The sequence below is a fragment of the Nycticebus coucang genome, chromosome 4 (assembly GCF_027406575.1).
Source record: "Nycticebus coucang isolate mNycCou1 chromosome 4, mNycCou1.pri, whole genome shotgun sequence".
NCBI classification, from domain to species: domain Eukaryota; kingdom Metazoa; phylum Chordata; class Mammalia; order Primates; family Lorisidae; genus Nycticebus; species Nycticebus coucang.
Genome location: NC_069783.1, coordinates 124448302 through 124469484, shown reverse-complemented (window position 1 = coordinate 124469484; position 21183 = coordinate 124448302). Strand labels below are relative to the sequence as shown.

General features: G+C 48.5%; 1 protein-coding gene and 1 pseudogene across 1 annotated transcript; one reads left to right on the top strand and one right to left on the bottom strand.

The window, feature by feature from the left end:
• Positions 1–19707, bottom strand: ACADS (acyl-CoA dehydrogenase short chain). The gene is made up of 10 exons (XM_053588262.1): positions 19590–19707; positions 17711–17874; positions 3080–3229; positions 2745–2856; positions 2123–2274; positions 1668–1838; positions 1449–1586; positions 1228–1323; positions 1078–1134; positions 1–685 (listed from the first exon to the last, which is right to left on the bottom strand). Exons 1-10 carry the CDS (start codon positions 19633–19635, stop codon positions 533–535), a joined length of 1239 nt encoding a protein of 412 aa, XP_053444237.1. The 5' UTR covers positions 19636–19707; the 3' UTR covers positions 1–532.
• LOC128583754 (geranylgeranyl transferase type-2 subunit beta-like) lies at positions 7378–11042 on the top strand (annotated as a pseudogene).
• Positions 19708–21183: the final 1476 nt, after the last annotated feature.

Sequence of the window (21183 nt, the reverse complement as noted above, 5' to 3'; positions counted from 1 at the left end):
CAAGGCAGGGGACAGGCATGCTTTATTATCCACACTTCACGCAACAGACCACTTGCCTGCATGCACCTTACTTTACAGTCCTGTGGGCTCCATGGCCCAGAGCCACAGCTTGCCTAGGACCTGGATCCTGGTCACTCACTCTCCAGGTCTTCCTCCTGACCTGTCCTCAGGGAAGAGCAAACTCTGCCCTGTACCTGTCACACCTAGGTCTTCATACCAGAGTGTGACTCAGCCCCCCATGGTCACACTGATGAAAATGAAGCAGCTTTGCAGAACAGAGCCAAGAGAGGGAGCTGAAGATGATCCGCCCTCAGATGCAGGCCCCAGCCCTTTCCCTCCACAGTCTAACTTGGGGTGGGCTGAGGTGAGGGGTTGCAGGAGCCCCCCAGCCAGTCCAGGGGGCTTGGCGTGAGGATGCCTGGCCCCTGCAAGCTGTCCAGCCCTGACCAGCAGTCAAAGCTAAGGCCACATGGCTCCTGGCCCCTCTCTACAGTCCTCAGGAAGTGTGGCCCCAGGCAGCCCTGCAGAAGGCTCAGCTCCGGTAGCTCCTGAGCAGGTGCCCGGCGATCACCAGCCTCTGGATCTCACTGGTGCCTTCATAGATCTCAGTGATTCGGGCATCGCGGTAGTGACGCTCAGCTGGCATCTCTGTCACGTAGCCCATGCCGCCCAGGATCTGGATGGCCTAAGAGGGGAACAGGGGCTCAGGAAGGCGAAGCCCCCACCCATACGGAAAGACGGGACGGGATCAGCGCACACAAGGGCCAGCTGGTCACTCTTCTCCAGGTCCTCCTCCTGACCCCTGTCCTCAAGGAAGAGCAAACTCTGCCCTGTACCTGTCCAACCTGGGTCTTCATACCAGAGTGTGACTCAGCCCCCGATAGCCACACAGATGAGGAAAATGAGGTACCATTGCCGAGCAGAGCCAAGAAACAAAGCTGAAGACGATCCGCCCTCAGACGCAGTTCCCAGCCCTGTCCCTCCACAGTCTATCTTGGGGTGGGCTCAGGTGGGGGCCGCAGGAGCCCCCCAGCCAATCCAAAGGGGCTTGACCTGGTCACTCACTGGGATACTCACCTGGTGGCTGATGGCAGTTGCAGCCTCCGATGCCGCCAGCTTGGCCATGGCTGCCTCCTGATCACAGGGGAGGCAGAGTCAGTGGGTGGCCTACAGGAGCCTCCATGTATAGCAGTGACCCCACAGGCCCACACTTCCCACCCATGGCACCTTGATGAAAGGCTTCTTGTTGTCCTTCAGCATGGCAGCACGCCAGGTCAGCAACCGGGCACTCTCCAGGGCCAGGGCCATGTCTGCCAACTTGAACTGCAACAACCCCACCCTCAGGTTAGCAGCTGCCCCTCCCGCCCTCCAAAGTCAGGAGGAAAGAAAAAGGACACAGGTACAGCTAAGACGCCCAGGCCCAGCTCCTGATACTGCCGCTGCCCTACCTGGATGCCTTGGAGCTTGGTGAGAGGTGCCCCAAAGGCCATACGGTTCTCAGCATAATGCACAGCACAATCGAGGGCGGCCTGGGCGATGCCCAGTGCCTGGGAAGCAATGCCAATGCGGCCCATATCCAGGGTTTGCTGTGGGGACAGCCCCGGTCAGTGGCTGGCCTTCCGGTACCTAGGTCTGGCCCTGGGGCACCACCCCCACTGCCAGCTCACCATGGCGATCTTGAAGCCCATCCCCAGCTCCCCCAGCATATTGTCCTTGGGTATGCGACAGTCCTCAAAGATGAGGTTTGCTGTGGATGAGGCCCGGATGCCCAGCTTGTCTTCCTTCTTCCCCAGTGTGAGCCCGGGCGTTGGCATGGGGACCAGGAAGGCACTGATGCCCTGCAAGGCACCAGGCAGACCAAGCAATTTCCTCAGAGGCTGCTCCTCCATCACACCCTCAGGCCAGCACACCAGGCACCAACCGCCTCCCCCCAGCTCCCTCAGGCGTGATGCCCCCCCGCTGGCTCCAGGGGAAAGCAGAGTGGCAAGCCAGGGAGGAAAAGCCACATCCCCACCTGCCCCAGAGCAAGGACAGCAGGACAGGGGGAGGGGGTGTCAGATCTAGGAACTGTGGAGTGACTGCAGCTCAACGGTCTGACAGGACCCCTCTGCGGGGTCCCCACCTTATTTTGCAGGGATCTGTCCGTGCTGGCAAAGACCACAGCAGCCGAGGCCTCCCAGGAATTGGTGATCCAGGCTTTGGTGCCATTCAGGACCCATGTGTCACCCTCAGCCCGGGCAGTGGTGGAAGCGGCTCCCGCATCACTGCCATTCCCTGACCATACACAGATTCAGGGTCCAGTGCCACCCCTTCCCCACCCAAGGGCAACCCACTTGCCCCCTGAGTTGGTAAGCAGGAAACCCTGCAACCTAGCCTCCCAAAATTCAGGGTCTGCTCCCGAGAGAAAATTCCAGGGCCACACAAGCTCCCAGAGCTCTCAGTGACTAGTCTCAGAGGAAAACAAGGTGTGCAGGAGCTGGGCATCTTCATGTTGGCAGGACCCCAAAGCCAACCTTCCTTCCAGCCCAGTGGAGGCAAGAACATTGTCCCTGGCGGACAGCAGGCAGCCAGCGCTTGCCCCACTGCCCATGCTGGAGGCCTGTCTTTCTGCCTCCGAGGCTGCAAGCAACTGCCCATCGCAGCATGGGCACCTTCTGCCCATACCCCCACCTGGAGCAACCCAGCTCCCATCTGAGTCTTGTCACCCTGATTGTGAGGTGAGAGGACAGGGCCCCACCTGGTACCTGGTTCACTGAGAGCAAAGCAGCCAATTTTGTCTCCGCTGGTGAAAGGCGTGATCCACTGCTGCTTCTGCTCCTTGGAGCCGAACTTCAGGATGGGCCCCAAGTAGAGAGACTGGGAGGACGGCAGGGACTAGTTGGGAGGCCCACAAGCCCATGGACCACACCCCAAGAAGGGGCTTATCTAGTAAGACCAACTGTAGAGACATCTCAGGGAGACCCAGGAATAAGAATCAAGGCCTGGCTATGCTCAGGAAGCTGGGACACATGGCTACAGCCCACCTGCCCATGGGAGCCTCCCTCTGCCTCTGTGCCCAAGGTGCAGGAGGGGCACTCACATTGTTGACACTCATGATGACCCCAGAGGAGGCACAGCCCCGGCTGATCTCCTCCATGGCAATGGAATAGGCCAGGTAATCAAGGCCAGCACCACTGAGCTCCTCAGGCACATCCATGGCCAGAAGCCCGAGCTCACCCATCTTCTTCACCTAGCCCCAGGAAAGGAAGGATGTCACAACAGGGCAGCTACTAGGTCCCGAGGGGCCAGGACTCACCCTCCCCAACTCCAAACCCTCTTTCCACTGAGCCAATGCCTGCAGAAACTCTAGCCATGTGACCCCACCATAGACTGTCTGCACAACAGCACCATTCATTCAAACTGCCCCCCACACCCCATACTGGCTCACCTCTCTGACCACAGCTATACCAGTCAGCAGGTGGAAGGCACAGGAAGCCTTTAGGGGTCTCTGAGATAAGAAGCAGGACCCCTCTGTACCATGATGACTTTTCTGCAGTCCCCTAAGGACACCACACACAAATACACACCACACTGCCACAGGGCCTTTGCATATGTGCCCTGTCATAATACCCTGTATCACCCAGTTCTTAGTTCCTCCTTTCCTTCTGATGTCAGCTTAAGCACCATTCTCTGGGCTGCCATCTCTGCCCTTAAGTCAAACTCCTTAATTACACACTCCCGCAGCCCCTCTACGGCACTTTTCCACAGCCAGAATTTCTCATCAATTAATATGGTCATTTTGATTAAGACCTTAATCTGAATGAGGGCACAGACTCTGTGTTTTTGCCCACTGCCATATGCCCAACACCAGTGAAAGAATGAATATCCATGATGATAAGAGCCTGGGATATTTTATTTGGAATAACAATAATTGTGACCATAGTAATTGTTAGCTATCAAGAGCCTACTTATACTTAGTATATGTCAAATTGTGCATAAAGTGCTTTATGCGTATTCTTTTTTTTTTTTTTTTTTTGCAGAGATAGAGTTTCACTTTGTTACCCTCGGTAGAGTGCCGGGGCGTCACACGGCTCACAGCAACCTCCAGCTCCTGGGCTTAGGCGATTCTCTTACCTCAGCCTCCTGAGAAGCTGGGACTACAGGCACCCGCCACAATGCCCGGCTATTTTTTTGTTGCAGTTTGGCCCGGGGCCGGGTTTGAACCTGCCACCCTCAATATATGGGGCCGGCACCTTACTCACTGAGCCACAGGTGCCGCCCATATGCATATTCTTTCATTTGATCTCTCTGAAACTTTATAGGACGCTATATTTTTACCTCACAGTATAGTTGGGGGGAAACCAAGGATCAGAGAGGTTAAGCAATTTGCTCAAGGCCACACAGCTTATAAGTGGTCTGTGTGAGGTTGAAACCCAGGCATGACTCCATAATCTTAAACAGATTACTACTCTGCCATTTCTAACCAAAAACAAATTCTACCACTCTTCTCTAAGTAATACTCAAATTACTCTAAGCCTGCTTTCCACCTGAGAAATGTGGACCACAACACAACCTAACTTCAAGAATAAACAATTGAAACCAATTGCCTCTGGGGACAAAGGACAGGGAAGGAGGGGGAGCACTGTTTTTCATGAGCCCTTTTACCACAATTTCACCTGTGTAACCAAGTTCTTACACTACTCTGATTGGGCAAAACTTGTACGAATGTCTGCCAATATGTTCTTGTTTTTCTATAACTAGTATTATTTCTGTGATTACAAAAATTTTCCCTTCTTTCTCCTCAAAATTAACACCTGACAGGGCTATTTTGAGGATTAACTGAGACGACACATACATAATGCCGAGCCTAGTACCCGGCTCAGGTGAGTGATCAGTGAACAGCATCTGTTACACCACATGGCTGCCAAGTTCTCATTGTGGCAAGAATGCATGGAGACAAGGGGCACCCATGGAACGGCTGTACTTCTGTAACAATCTGTGTGTCACTCTGGAAAACTGCTTATTTGGTTTTTCCCTTGAACTGGTCCCATGGGAAATACTCTTGGAAGTGTGAGAAGGGCCTTCCTCATTTCCAGCCTTCTGTCCCTGACACACCTGGGGGCATAAATGTGTTTGCTGAGCTATGGACCCCTAAGTGCTAACCAAGCTCTGCAGCCCCCAGGGCTGGTGCTGTGCTGCAGGCAACAGGCAGACCTGACCTGGGAAGAAGACAGCTGGTGTATGGGCAGCAACATAACAGCAAGCCGTCCCCGCCACCAAGGTGTCCACGTTCTAATCCCCAGGACCTGTGACTACGTCTCCTCATGTGGCAAGAAGGACTTTGCAGGTGTTAAGGATTTTAGGTGGGGAGGTTATCCTGAATTATGGTGTGCCCATGTCATCGCAAAGGTCTTTATAAGGGAAAGAAGAACACAGGAGAGTCAGAGATGTGATGATGGAAGCAGAGGTCGGAACACTGGGTGGCGTCACAAGCCAAGAACTGCAGGTGACCTACAGACACGGAAAGAGGAATGGATTCTCCTGGAGCCTTCAGAAGGAACTCAATCTTGCTGACACCTTGATTTTTAATCCAGTGAGATCCACTTTGGATTTCTGAGCTCCAGAACTATCAGATAATGAATGTGTACTGTCTTAAGCCACTGAGTTTGTGGTCATTTGTTACAATGGCAAAACAGGAAACTCATCCACAGTTACAAATGGGGATTCAGAGCTACCAGGACTGTGTCATTCAGAGAACTGATAAAAAATGATCGTTTTGGGTGGTGCCTGCGGCTCAGTGAGTAGGGCACTGGCCCCATATACCGAGGGTGGTGGGTTCAAACCCAGCCCCGGCTAAACTGCAACAACAAAAAAAAAATAGCCGGGAGCCTGCAGTCCCAGCTACTTGGGAGGCTGAGGCAAGAAAATCGCCTAAGCCCAAGAGCTGGAGGTTGCTGTGAGTTGTGACGCCACAGCACTCTACCAAGGGCGACAGAGTAAAACTCTGTCTCTAAAAAAAAAAAAAAAAAAAAAAATCATTTTATAGCTACTAAAACATCTGTGGGGAGAGAGGTTGGCCCAGCTCAGGAATGTACAATTCCAGCAGGCAGGAACAAACTGGGGAGGAGAAAGTCTAAGACAGAGAGTAGTTTCTGGAGCATCTTACTGTGAACATGACCTTGCGGGCTCAAAGCCTTGTAGCAGCACAAATGTGACCTCCAAAGAGAACACGTTTCAAGCATCCAAGAAACCTCTTCCAGGGCAAAAATCATATTTTATTAAGGACTGCCTCTGCTGCAGTACCACGTCCTACCAAGTGTTAAAAAAATAGCCGAGCATTGTGGTGGGCACCTTTAGTTCCAGCTACTTGGGAGGATGAGGCAAGAGAATCGCTTAAGCCCAAGAGTTTGAGGTTGCTGTGAGCTGTGATACCACAGCACTCTACTGAGTGCAACATAGTGAGACTCTGTCTCAAAAAAGAAAGAAAGAGTTCAAATCCAGCCTGGGCAATAGTGTGAGACCCCATCTCATAGCTCACAGCAATGTCAAAACTCTTGGGCTCTGGCCCCATATACCAAGGGTGGCAGGTTCAAACCTGGCCATAGCCAAACTGCAACAACAAAAAAAGTAGCCAAGCATTGTGGCGGGTACCTGTAGTCCTAGTTACTTGGGAGGCTAAAGCAAGAGAATTGCCTAAGCACAAGAGCTGGAGGTTGCTGTGAGCTATGATATCACATAACTCTACTGAGGGCAACAAAGCAAGACTGTCTCTAAAAAAAAAAAAAAAAAAACTCTTGGGCTCAAGTGATCCTTCTGCCTCAGCCTCCCAAGTAACTTGGACTACAAGAGCCCACTACAACGCCCAGCTAATTTTTCTATTTTTAGTAGAGATGGGGTCACTCTTGCTCAGGCTGGTCTTGAACTCCTGAACTCAGGCAATCATCCTGTCTCAGCCTCCCAGAATACTAGGATTACAAGCATCTAAAAAGTTTTAATTAAAAAAAAAAAAGAAAATGACTGGGGCGGAGCCTGTGGCTCAGTTGGTAAGGCGCCGGCCCCATATACCGAGGATGGCGGGTTCAAACCCGCCCCAGCTGAACTGCAACCAAAAAATAGCTGGGCGTTGGGTGGCGCCTGTGGCTCAAGGAGTAGGGCGCCGGTCCCATATGCCGGAGGTGGCGGGTTCAAACCCAGCCCCGGCCAAAAAAACCACCAAAAAAAAAAAAAATAGCTGGGCGTTGTGGTGGGCACCAGTAGTCCCAGCTGCTCGGGAGGCTGAGGCAAGATAATCGCTTAAGTCCAGGAGTTGGAGGTTGCTGTGAGCTGTGTGACGCCACAGCACTCTACCAAGGGCGATAAAGTGAGACTTTGTCTCTACAAAAAAAAAAAAATGACTGGCTGGGCACAGTAGCTCAAACCTATAATCCTAGCACTCTGGGAGACTGAGGCAGGTGAATGACCTTAGCTCAGGAGGTCAAGACCAGCCTGAGCAAGAATGAGACCCCGTCGCAAAAAAAGCTGGACATTGTGATCAGAGCTACCCAGCTAATCAGAAGGCCAAGGCAAGGGAATCATTTGAACCCAAGATTTTGAGGTTGCTGTGAGCTATGACACCACAGCACTCTACCAGGGCAAGTGAATGAGACTATCTCCAAAATAAATGAATGAATGAAAAAACAAATAACCAATGGGTACGATGCAGGTATATGGCACACTCCCTGGGTATAGGATACAGCTACAACTGGAGTCTGGTTTTTAACCTGTCATGTGTAAATTATATAACCTAATGGTTTGTACCCTCATATTAATCAGAAATTAAAAAGAATGAAAAATTAAATTAAATTTTAAAAAATGAAGCATAAGTCTCTAAGACCCACACAGGCCTAGGCAGGAACCTCACTGAAAACCTCCTTCCCTTGCCTTGCAGCAAAACACACTGAGGCTACCCTACTGGAACTGTCTCATCGTGCACATACCAGTCAGGTCTCCCCAGACACTAAGACATGCCCCTCTCACCCCACAGCTCTTCTTACTTACTCCTTGAATCAATGACAGATGTGCCAGTTGCCCCATGACTCCATCCCATCTCCAGAAACACGATGGGAATCAATATTCCCAGGCAGAGAGTAAAACAATCACACTGGCTGGCATGCATTCGGTTGTTCATAGCCCAAATCTCTGGTCGCATGTCCCGACAGCAAGGCAAAACAGGTTTCCCCATCTTCCTCTCACAGAGGGAGGAACTCACATAGAAAGGGAGCATAGAGGCGGTGGCCAGGTGTAGGCCCCAAGGAAGAAAGCCGGACGATCCCTCTCCACAGAGCTAGAATCACAAGCACCTTCACTAGCACACATCATCTCCTTCCTCCCTCTTTTCTCGCCATCAGCATTTTCTAAGACATCTACCTCCCTTTTTTTTTTTTTTTTTTGGTTCATAGACATGGGCACTCCACAAAAGGATGTTATTATCAAATCAGATGCACCTGACACTCTGTTATTGGAGAAACATGCAGATTATATCGCTTCCTATGGCTCTAAGAAAGATTATGACTACTACATGTCTGAGTATTTGAGAATGAGTGGCATCTGTTGGGGTCTGACAGTAATGGATCTAATGGGACAGCTTCATCGCATGAACAGAGAAGAAATTCTGACATTTATTAAGTCATGCCAACATGCGTGTGGTGGAATAAAGTGCTAGTATTGGACACGATCCTCATCTTTTTTTTTTTTTTTTGTAGAGACAGAGTTTCACTTTATTGCCCTCGGGTAGAGTGCCGTGGCCTCACACAGCTCACAGCAACCTCCAACTCCTGGGCCTACGCGATTCTCCTGCCTCAGCCTCCCGAGTAGCTGGGACTACAGGCGCCCGCCACAACGCCCGGCTATTTTTTTTGTTGTTGCAGTTTGGCCGGGCCCGGCGCCCTGCTCACTGAGCCACAGGCGCTGCCCAATCCTCATCTTTTATACACTCTGAGTGCTGTCCAGATTCTTACTCTGTATGGTAGTGTTAATGTTATTGACGTAAACAAAGTTGCGGAATATGTTCAAAGTCTACAGAAAGAAGATGGTTCTTTTGCTGGAGACATATGGAGTCCCACTAAGCAGCTGGTCTAACTGGAGTTAATGGTCTGCTGGGAGTTCCAGCATGCACTGTGGTAGTTATGTCAGCATACAGGAGCACTGGAACAGAGGGGGCCAGCGAAGGAGAAATTGATACAAGATTGTGAGTAGGGCGCCGGCCCCATATGCTGAGGGTGGCAGGTTCAAACCCAGCCCCGGCCAAACTGCAACAAAAAAATAGCCGGGTGCTGTGGCGGCCGCCTGTAGTCCCAGCTACTCGGGAGGCTGAGGCAAGAGAATTGCTTAAGCCCAGGAGCTGGAGGTTGCTGTGAGCTGTGTGATGCCACGGCACTCTACCAAGGGCCATAAAGTGAGACTCTGTCTCTACAAAAAAAAAAAAAGATTCTCTTTCTGTGCAGTGGCTACTTTGGCTCTTTTGGGGAAGCTTGATGCTATTAATGTGGAAAAGGCAATTGAATTTGTTTTATCCTGTATGAACTTTGATGGTGGATTTGGTTGCAGACCAGGTTGTGAATCCCATGCTGGGCAGATCTATTGTTGCACAGGATTCCTGGCTATTACTAGACAGTTGCATCAAGTAAATTCTGATTTACTTGGTGGCTTTGTGAATGACAGTTACCCTCATGTGGACTCAATGGAAGGCCAGAGAAGTTACCAGATGTATGCTATTCAAGGTGGGTGTTGGCATCTCTAAAAATAATTGGAAGGCTTCATTGGATTGATAAGAGAGAAACTTCGTATTTTTATCTTAGCATGTCAAGATGAAGAAACGGGGATTTGCACACAGGCCAGGAGATATGGTGGATCCTTTTCATACATTATTTGGAATTGCTGGATTGTCACTTTTAGGAGAAGAACAGATTAAGCCTGTTAGTCCTGTTTTTCACATGCCTGAAGAAGTGCTTCGGAGGGTGAATGTTCAGCCTGAGCTAGTGAGCTAGAGTCATGGAATTTGATCTAGGTTCAAAAGTTGAATCATACAATTTTGCCATCTCAACGTTTCTGTATTTGAAGTACTTGTTGAACTTAAAAACTATTGTTAAAACTTTGTATATTGTGTTAAATTAATTTTAATCATGTAATTATATATATTGTAAAATAAAGACCTGTATTAAAAAAAAAAAAAAAAAGACATCTACCTCCATCAGTGAAAGGGATGGCATCTCTACTCGCTATCACTCTGGTACTGAATCGGCAGGTTTCAAAACTGAGGAATGCCACCCAACAAGAAACAGCCACATGGCTCAAGAGCACAAACTTCTCTGTCCCTTCCTCAGAGCCTGTACGCAGCCAACTCTCCCCATTTTATCATGGTGACTGGGCTGTTTTCAGGCAACATACCATACCATAGCCAACTGCAGGAATGTTCTAGAAAAAGACTGGGAGAGGAAGCAATGCTGGTGGTGATGTACACTCATGAAAGGACAACCTGAGAAAGAGACAGCTACAGCTACAGAGACAAGCAGCAACTGGGAAGAAAAGGGTGGAAGGAGAAAGAAGAGTCAATATACTCAAAAACAAAATTAAAAACAGCTGAGAAAAAAAGTAGATCTGGTTTTGTTCATCCTTTCTGACCTACGTAAGCTGATGTTAAAGGCTAACAGCTAACTCCCTCAATAGTGCAGCATTTTCTACACAGAGAGGCCTGACCTTCAAAGGTACTCACAGTGGTCACTCTTGGTCCTTTGTGTCTGTGAATGAGCAACCTGGACCTGCACAGTGGTCTCCAAACTCCCAAGAGAAAATTCAAGAAAGAGCAAACCACCCCCTTCCCAGCAACTGTCAAGCAAGGCAAGTCTGTGTATATGGGAAAGGTTTAGGGGTACCTCATACAAAAATGCTTTAAGTCAGGGCGGCGCCTGTGGCTCAGTGAGTAGGGCCCCGGCCCCATATACCGAGGGTGGCGGGTTCAAACCCAGCCCCGGCCAAACTGCAACCAAAAAATAGCCGGGCGTTGTGGCGGGTGCCTGTAGTCCCAGCTGCTCGGGAGGCTGAGGCAAGAGAATCGCGTAAGCCCAAGAGCTGGAGGTTGCTGTGAGCTGTGTGACACCACGGCACTCTACTGAGGGCAGTAAAGTGAGACTCTGTCTCTACAAAAAAAAAAAATGCTTTAAGTCATGTCTAAAACTCACATACATAAAAATTAAATTTATCCTTAGGATGCCTATGTTCACTACAGCCAAGACTAACTCACTCTAAAGAATAAAACTGGTGGAACCCATAGCTCAGTGGTTAGGGCGCTGGCCACAAACACCAAGGCTGGCAATTTCAAACCTGGCCTGAGCCAGCTAGAACAATAATGACAACTGCAACAAAAAAATAGCTGGGCGTTGTGGCGGGCACCTGTAGTCCCAGCTATTTGGGAGGCTGAGGCAAGAGAATCACTTAAGCCCAAGAGTTGGAGGTTGTTATGAGCTGTGATGCCACAGCACTCTACCCAGAGCAATAGCTTGAGGCTCTGTCTCAAAAAATGATGGGAGGGAGGAAGGGAGGAAAGGAGGGAGGGAGGGAGGAATGAACTTCCTAACTTGATAAAGATTTGCTACTTATTCCAGACAAAACAGCCAGGGCACAGTGGCTCATGGGCAACAAACTGTTGTTGAGGCCAGCCTGGGCAACAAATCGAGACCCTGTCATCTCTACAAAAGAATAAAAAAATTAGCCATGCATGGTGGCACACACCTGTAGTCCTAGCTACTTGTAAGGCTGAGGGGAGATTGGGCCCAGAGTGTGAGATTAAGTGAGCTCTGTTCATGTCACTGTACTCCAGCCTGACAGACAGAGCAAGATCCTGTCTCTAAAAATTAAAAAATAAAAAGGGAGAGAATAAACTGCATAAAGTTGACAAAGGTCCAATTCATCACCTCCTGCATGTGCCTGGCCAACAGGAACCTAGTACTCAACAGGCAGATACATTTGGGTCCATTTCTTTCTTTCTATTTTTTTTTTTTTTTTTTTGTAGAGACAGAGTCTCGCTTTATGGCCCTCGGTAGAGTGCCGTGGCCTCACACAGCTCACAGCAACCTCCAACTCCTGGGCTTAAGCGATTCTCTTGCCTCAGCCTCCAGAGTAGCTGGGACTACAGGCGCCCGCCACAACGCCCGGCTATTTTTTGGTTGCAGTTTGGCCGGGGCCGGGTTTGAACCCGCCACCCTCGGTATATGGGGCCGGCGCTTTACCAACTGAGCCACAGGTGCCGCCCCTTTTTTTCTATTTTCTTAGAGACAGGGTCTCATTCTGTTACCCAGACTAGGGTGCAGTGGCATGATCATTGCTTATTGCGGCCTTCAACTCCTGGGCTGAAGAGATCCTCCAGAGTAGCCAGGACTACAGGTATATACTACCAAACCAGAGTAATTGTTTAATTTTTTGGTAGAGACAGGGTTGCTATGTTGCTCAGGCTGGTCTCAAACTCCTAGGCACAAGAGGTATTCACAAACTCCTAGGCACAAGAGGTCTCAAACTCCTTCACTAGCATGCACCATCCCCTTCCTACCTTGGCCTCTCAAAGTGCTAGGATTACAGGCATGAGCCACTGAGCCCAGCCTCCCAGTTCAATTCTGTGAAACTCCACAAACACTTGTTGACTGTTGAGCACTAACAGAGAGCAAAATGTTGCAATGGACAGGAAAATATGAGTAAAATCCGGTCTCAGCCTCAGGAAGCTGAGTTTGAATTAACTGTGATATTAACACAACGAGATAAGCACAACTAGAGAAACACAGTTTACAAATAGAATGCTCCTGGAGCACAGGAGGTGGCCTTTAGGACACATTTTCAGGATGGAATTAACAAGTGTCAGTGGACATAAGGGAAAAAAACTGAGTAAGCCTCAACGAGGCTACCTGCATCAGTGTAAACACCACCATCTGAGATGGGGCAAGAAAAAGAAAAGCAGGTTTTGCACCTAATAATTTTATGGTATTCAACAAATATTCACTGAGCCAATAAGAAATAACTGGGGGATGGCGCCTGTGGCTCAGTGAGTAGGGCGCTGGCAACATATACGAGGGTGGTGGGTTCAAGCCCCGGCCAAACTGCAACAAAAAATAGCTGGGTGTTGTGGCGGGCGCCTGTAGTCCCAGCTACTCAGGAGGCTGAGCCAAGAGAATTGCCTAAGCCCATGAGCTGAAGGTTGCTGTGAGCTGTGATGCCACAGCATTCTACCAAGGGTGACAAAGTGAAATTCTGTCTCTAAAAGGAAAAAAAGAAAGAACAAACTGGGGGCTGGGAGCGGTGGCTCATGCCTATAATCCTAGCACTCTGGGAGGCCGAGGTAGGCAGATTGCCTGAGCTCACGAGTTAGAGACCAGCCTGAGCTACACTGAGATCCTGTCTCTAAAAAATAGCCAGGTGTTGTGGCAGGAGGTTGCTGTGAGCTGTGACGCCACAGCACTCTACCCAGAGCAACATAGTGAGACTCTGTCTCAAAGAAAAAAAAAAAAAAAAAAGACTAAAGTTTAATCACGTTTACAAAACCAGCCCACACAAGCAGGATGGGCACTGCGCAGGTAATTCCTGACCTACTATCCTCTCCATTCTTCCCGACTCCCCCCACCCATAAAGCCACCTGTTTTGAGGGGAAAGAAACATTCTTCAGGAAAAAATATTAGAAATCACTAACTAAACAGGTGTGGGAGGGCTCACAGGTCTGTATCTGGCTCCTGGAGTTACCAGCTGTGTGAATGTCAAGCAAGAAAGTTAACTTCTGGCTTAGTTTCCACATCGGGAAACTCAAGACAATGAAGTCCCTATCTCATAGTGTTCATAGTGTTGTCCTGAATATTTATTTATTTATTTATTTATTTTTATTTCAGGTTAACAGGAGGGTACAAATCATTAGGTTACAATGTTTGCATTTGTTAGGGAAAGCCTCTGTTGTAGTGTCCCACACCGAGCAGGTATACCAGGTACTCCTTACGTTGTGCCCATCAGGTAGGAGCACCATTCCCCACTCTTCCCCATCCCCCCAAACTGAATTGAATTGAGGTTTTTCTCCTGTGTGGGCATGTATTAGATCATCTACTGGCTTCATGTTAGTGTTCAGTACACTGCATTTCTGTTCTTGTGATACAAGAATGTATTTCAACTCCATCCAGGTTAATACGAAAGATGTAAAGTCTCCATCTTTTTTGTGGCTGAACAGTACTCCATGTCTTGAATATGTAATGAGTTTAATATATGCGTAAGTGCTGGGAATATATCACCTCCAAATGTTACTACTGAAGTTGATACTAGTAAGATTTTGGAACACTTCTGGGAGATGGAGGTAGGCAAATTGCTTGTGCTCAGGAGTTCCAGACCAACCTGAGCAAAAGTGAGACCCCATCTCTACTTAAAGTAGAAAAATTAGCTGGGCATAGTGGTGTATGCCTGTGGTCCCAGCTACTTGGGAGCATGAGGGAAGAGGATCACTTGAGCCAAGGAGTTTCAAGTTGCTGCGAGCTGTAACACCATAGCACTCAATTCCAGGATGAGAGTGAAACTCTGCCCCCAAAATAAACAAACAAATAAATAAATAAAATAGGCTCGGCACCTGTAACCTAGTGGTTACGGCGCCAACCACATACACCCAGGCTGGCGGGTTCAAACCAAGCCCGGGCCTGCTAAACAATGACAAATGCAACAAAAAAATAGCCAGGCATTATGGTGAGTGCCTGTAGTCCCAGCTACTTGGGAGGCTAAGGCAACAAAATCGCTTAAGCCCAATAGTTTGAGGTTGCTGTGAGCTGTGACACCACAGCACTGTACTGAGGGCAACATAATGAGACTCTGTCATAAAATAAAAATAAAAATAAAAATAAAACGTTTTGAAAGCCTAGGGAGGCACCTGTGGCTCAAAGGAGTGGGGCTCCGGCCCCATATGCCAGAGGTGGGTTCAAACCAGCCCCAGCCAAAAACTTAAAAAAAGGGCAGCGCCTGTGGCTCAACAGGGTAGAGCACTGGCCCCATATGCTGGAGGTGGTGGGTTCAAACCGAGCCCCAGCCAAAAAAAAACTTAAAAAAAAAAAGAAAAAAGAAAAATTTTGAAACACTAATTGTATTATTTTGGATTTTGCAAATATGCTACATTACCTACTCACGTCTCATTCTCTGACCCTTCTGCCTGCTTTCTCACTAGTTTCCGTCCTAGAATTGGGAACTCAGTACCATACATAGTGCCAGGAATAAAAGCAAAAAGCCACCAGGCTTCAGTCCTTAGCTAAGGAAACCAAACACTGAGGAGCCATTAGCCATCCAAATCAGAACCAGGTCCAGCTCCAGATGGCTGACAGCGCCACTCCCCTCTGCTCTACACCCAGAGGGACCGCCTGTAACTGCTCCTTCATCTGTAAACATGGGACAGTATGTATTAGCAGGACTCGAGATGATCTACTGAGATTACAGATGTAAAACAAAATGCAGGTGCTATCACTATACTCAGCTACCATTGTGCATTCAGCAAATCCTTCCTGAGTAACCTCAATGTGCCAGAAGGGAATGAGGCTACCATCTGTGACATCCTCCTTCAATACCCATTTCTGCCTCCATGTGGACGATTATCCTACAGCTTCCTCAGCACCACAGGCAAGCAAGATAGCATAAAGCCAGAGGGATAATTAAGCTGGCAAAAAGCCTTGCTTCTACTACCAGCTTTCCTGCAAAAGGTAAACCTATGTCTTTAATACTAGTGATTATTTGAAAAAGGATGACACAGACCACAGAAATCAGGTGGTCAGGCCCGGCACAGTGGCTCACACCTGTAATCCTAGCATTCTGAGAGGCCGAGTGGATCGCTTGAGCTCAGGAGTTCAAGAATAGCTTGAGTAAGAGGGAGCCGTGTCTCTACTAAAAAATAGAAAAGTTAGCTGGGCATTGTGGCAAACGCCTGTCATCCTAGCCATTTGGGAAGCTGAGGCAAGAGGATCCCTTGAGCCCAAGTGTTTGAGGTTGCTGTGAGCTATGATAACACCAGGGCACTCAACCCAGGGTAACAGAGTAAGAGTCTGTCTCAAAAAGAAAAATTAATAAAAAAAGAAAGAAGGGCGGCGTCTGTGGCTCAAAGAAGTAGGGCACTGGCCCCATATACTGGAGGTGGCGGGTTCAAACCCAGCCCTGGCCAAAAACTGCAAAAAACAAAAAGGAAAGAAAGAAATCAGGCCATCTGTCATCTGGCAGAAAGTGCCCTGACACTCAGCCTTGTCTCAAACAGTGGCTTTGGGGAAAGCACCTTGAACCTGTTGCTGCTTTTCAGTGGCCTGTCTGCTGATTCCCTTCTGCTCCTCACTAAGAGTTTGGGTTTTTTCACATCTCCACTAACGCCAAAGGTGAAGGGTTAGTGCCAACTGAGGTCACTGAGAGTATTGCACACATGTGTGTGCGCGCGCGCGCGCGTGTGTGTGTGTGTGTGTGTGTATTCGTGGGTAAAGAGGGTGTAAGGGTAGCTGAGGGCTTAACAATAACATTCCTAATTAAAATAGGGCTTCCCTGCCTGTCAGTGTGGCTTCTGCTACAACTACATAGATAGTGGATGGAAAAGGGTTTTGGAGCCAGTCAGACCTGGACTATGAATTATAATTGCTCCATAGATCAGTAACTCTGAGAAAGCCATTTAACTTCTCTCTGCTTCAATTTTCTCAACTGTAATGAAAACAGCAATAACAGTATTATTAGCTACCATTTTTCAAGTGTCATGCACCATGAATTTGGCGTATATTATCTCACATAATCCTTGTAATCATCCCAGAGACCAAAATGGAGATTAGATTAGATTAGATTAGGTCGGGATGTCTTCAGGATTAAATGAGATGACACACAGTAACATCTAATACCTAAAAGTTGCCCAACTAATTTGGGTGCCCAGAATACCACTTGCCAACTCATCTTGTGCCCATAGTCCAAGCACAATGCCCAACATTCTGAACGCACACTATTCTCTAAAAATAAGAAGTGGCCCCAGAAGCTACAAAACATGTAAATGGGGACCACAACTCTTGAATTCCTCCAACAGAAAAACAGGCAAGGAGAAGAGGTCAGAAGGTTTGCCCTTTCATAAATCATTCATTTAACAAGTGAATGATTACTAAGTGTTTATACCATGTGCCAGATAGCTTGCCAGGTCAGGGGACAGAGAAATAGCATCTTAAATATGTAACTACAGAGGAAATGAATGCAAATGGAAGAACTTGATGCACAGGAGGAAGCATAATGATGGGGAACTTGGGGTTTGGCAGGAGACAGTTAGAGCCCTAGCTCTGCAGCTGATTTACTCCATGATCCTGGTACATTATTAAACCCACTCATAAATTAGAGTTCTTATCAATTGTACCTACAAGGGAGTATATGTAAGGATAATACTAGTATCTTCACCTTATAGGACTATTGTGAGCAAAAAGATAAGCCATCTCATGTGCTTAGAACAGTGTCTAACTTGTGGCAAGTATTCTATAAATTAACCACTAATATTAGCACAATACCTGGCACAAAGTAAGCATACTGCCCTGTTATTCCAGAAGTTAAATCCTGGCTATAGGCCATGGCTGGGTCCCAAAAACATTGTCTGGGTCCCAGACCCTGCTTTGGGGATCCTCAACTGGGTCACTAACAACCACCCATCCTGGAGCCGAGGGCAGACCACTGTCCCAAAGTGCTGAGGTTGTATTCTCACCTGAGCAGCAGGAAAAAGATGTTTCTTGTCCACCTGGGCTGCAATGGGAACCAGCTCCTTCTCAGCAAAGTCCCGGCACGTCTGACGCAGCATCTGGTGTGTCTCAGGCAGTTCCACAGACTGGTAGATGGTGTGTAACCGTCGCCAGTCCCAGTGATGGAGAGCTGCCAGCAAGAAAGGAGACTGTAAGGGCTTTTTTTTTTGAGACAGAGTCTTACTATGTTGCCCTCGGTAGAGTGCAGTGGTGTTACAGCTCACAGCAACCTCAAACTCTTGGGTTTAAGCGATTCTCTTGCCTCAGCCTCCCAAGTAGCTGGGACTACAGGCGCCCGTCACAATGCCCAGCTATTTTTTGGTTGCAGTTGTCAACCAAACACCTGTTTGGCAGGCCTGGGCTGGGTCCAAACCCCCCAGCCCCAGTGCATGTGGCTGGCACCATAGCCGCTGAGCTACAGGCGCCAAGCCTAGGGATCTTAAATAATGTTAATAATAATAATCTATTAACTCAGTGATTCTCCATCAGAGAGGATTTTGCCACTTTAGGGACACCTGACAATGTCTGGAGACATTTTTGGTTGCTACAACTGGAGAGGGGAGCGCTATACTGAAATTCAGTGGGTAGAAGATAGTAATACAGGTAAACAATGATGCACAGGACAACCCCACAAGAAAGAATTATCAATCCAAAATGTCAATAGTGGTGAGGCTGAAAACCCCACATACTAACTGAATGTTTACCATGTGCACTGAACATTTTATATTCACCATGTCATTCAATCCTCTGTATAATACCAATTATATAAAAGACCTCGGTTCTGTCGGGGCAGCGCCTGTGGCTCAAGGAGTAGGGTGCCGGTCCCATATGCCGGAGGTGGGGGTTCAAACCTAGCCCCGGCAAAAAAAAAAAAAAAAAAAGACCTCGGTTCTGTGACCTCAGACAAGAGTTTCAACTTCCCTGAGCCTTAGTATCTATAAAATGTGAAAGACAATAGTATCGTCCTAGGAACTTCTGGGAGTGGGAGGATTAAAGAAACACTTAACTGTAGCACTTTGCATAGCTCTCTATTTACCTTTATTGTTATAATTGTTATAATTAATTGTTATATATTGTTATAATAATTTATAAAATAAAAGGGTTATTTTAGACCAGGCAAAGCAAGCACTGGCCAAATGTGTCACTGCTGCTACAGCTGGAGACAAATGGTTAAGACAGAAAAGATAACTGCATTAAATAATCAGCAGCTTGGGTAACAAAAAATTAAAAAACGAGCCAGGGACGGTAGCATGTGCCTGTAGTCTCAGCTACTTAGAAGGCTAAGGCGAGAGGATAGCCTGAGCCCAGGAGTTTGAGGCTGCAATGAGTTATGATGACGTCATTGCACTCTAGCCTGGGAGGACAGAGCAAGACCCTGTCTCAAAAACAACAAAAAGAATAGCGAACATTTACAGACCACCTCCTGTTACGTGCCGAAATGCCAAGCACTGTACTAACCGTTTTACATACCCCGTGATTTCATTCTTCCAACTACTTCACTGTGGCCATTTTATACACGGGCCAACTGAGGCTGAGAGGGGCTGAGCGTCTTGCCCAAGGTCACTGATCCGAGTCTGGCTGTGATCCATGCCCAGGCCTGGTTCGGGAGGAAAGGCGCACCCTGAACCTCTGCCGGGAACTGAGCTGGCACGGAGATCACACAGGTGGTGGTGGTCTGAGTCGGAGCCGGGATCTCCATAGGGCGGGCTGAGCAGGGGCAACAAGCTGCCGAACTGGGGCAAAGGCCGCGCACGTTCCCGGGGCGGGGGGTGGACGGGGCGCCCCCCCCGCCCACTCGGCCGGCACGGGCCGCAGCCCCGTTGTGCGGAGCCCGAGCGCACTCACCTCTGCGGAAGGGGCCGCAGGCCTGGGCGAACAGCGAGGTGGCCATGGGCGACCGACAAGGTGCTGAGGTTCTCCTCCGCGACCTCAGCTTACAAGCGCGCGGTTCCGGACTGCGGGGTGCGGGCGGGGCCTCGGAAGAGGCGTCTCGGGGGCGGGCCGTCTCAGGGAAGGGGGCCGTCTCGGGGGGCGGGGCGTCTCGGGGCCCCGCCCAAGAAGATGAACCATTCGGTCTCCTGCCCGCGTGAAGTCTCAAAGGTTGTTGGTTTCCTAGCTGTGTCCTACTCCATTAGTAAAAATGTTCACGAAACAAAGCCAAGCACACAGCCTTTCGAAAGGCCACAGAGCTCTTTTTAAAGCATAACTAAGATAGCAGTCCTCGGTTTAATGGCTTCATTGACAGGCCCATCTCTCCTAAAATCCAATTCCATGCCTAAAAGCACCCTAGGACTTGCCTTGCCTACCTCTCCAGTAGGCAATCTATGCTCCCTGCCAATCTATGCTCCGGCCACACATGGCAACTCTTCTCTAAAACCCCCTAGCTTGTTCCTGCCTCTAGGCCTTTGCCCTCACTGTTCCTGATGCATGGAATGCACCTCTTCTTTACGGCTTCACTCACCCAAGCCTGTCCTGACCACATCAGGTACATGTTTATCCCCTACTTCCTCTCTGTCCATAGTTCTTTTTACACATACCACTTCATATATGAAATTATTGTATGTATCATCTGGTCCTCTAATCTCCTCACTCCAAGAAAATCAAGGGCCTTGTCTTGCTCTAGTGCTATACATTTAGGCTCATGGAATTGGGTTGCCAGGGAAGATTTCTTTTCCCCAGAGGTTGGGAAGATGAGGTGAAGTTGCTACTTTTCTACTGCAGTACTGTCTGACTCCTAATTGGAGAACAGAGCCCTGATGGTAAGGTACATTTGACCTCTAGCATCCTCACCAGGGCACCTTTACCCTAAAAGAAACTATGCTGATTTCCCTTGCCCCCCCGCCCCCCAGGGTCTTCTCATTGACACAAATGTGAATCTGACTCCCTCAGCCTCCAGGGCATCACCTACGCCGTGCTAGGTACCCACATATCCCTTCTCCCCAAACTCAGCCAGAAATCTGTCCCCAGCAGTGACCAACATGCCAAAAATTGTCTTCCTCCCAGACGTTACTCTACTTCCTACAGGAGAACAATCAAAAGATGTAGCAAAGTCCTTACCTTTCATTTTAAAAAATGCATTTAAAAGAAAACCTCTAAAATCATAGTACTCTAAATTTAGTCATATGAATGTCTCCAGCAAATGTTCTGAGTTCTTCCTCATCTTTAAATCATCCCACCTGGGCACCAGCCTTGGGAGGAAGATAAGATGAAAAAGCAGGAGGAAGGAGGGAAAATAAGTGAATCATGTTTGTGAGCAGAGGTCACTAAGAATAGCTTCAGTTGGGCTGGTGCCTGTGGTTCAAAGGAGTAGGGTGCTGGCCCCATATACCAGAGGTGGTGGGTTCAAACCCAACCCCGGCTGAAAACTGCAAAAAAATATTGCTTCAGTTGCCACAGAACACCTAAACCAGACTCTTATTTTTAAACTGTATTCGTGACC

Excerpts from the sequence above, each read along its gene's own strand:
- ACADS (XM_053588262.1), bottom strand. The coding sequence starts at position 19,635 with ATGGCCACCTCGCTGTTCGCCCAGGCCTGCGGCCCCTTCCGCAGAG. Across the intron at positions 2,857-3,079 it reads TCATCATGAGTGTCAACAAT|TCTCTCTACTTGGGGCCCAT; the intron begins GTGAGTGCCCCT and ends CCGTCCTCCCAG. Across the intron at positions 2,275-2,744 it reads CTTTGCTCTCAGTGAACCAG|GGAATGGCAGTGATGCGGGA; the intron begins GTACCAGGTGGG and ends GTGTATGGTCAG.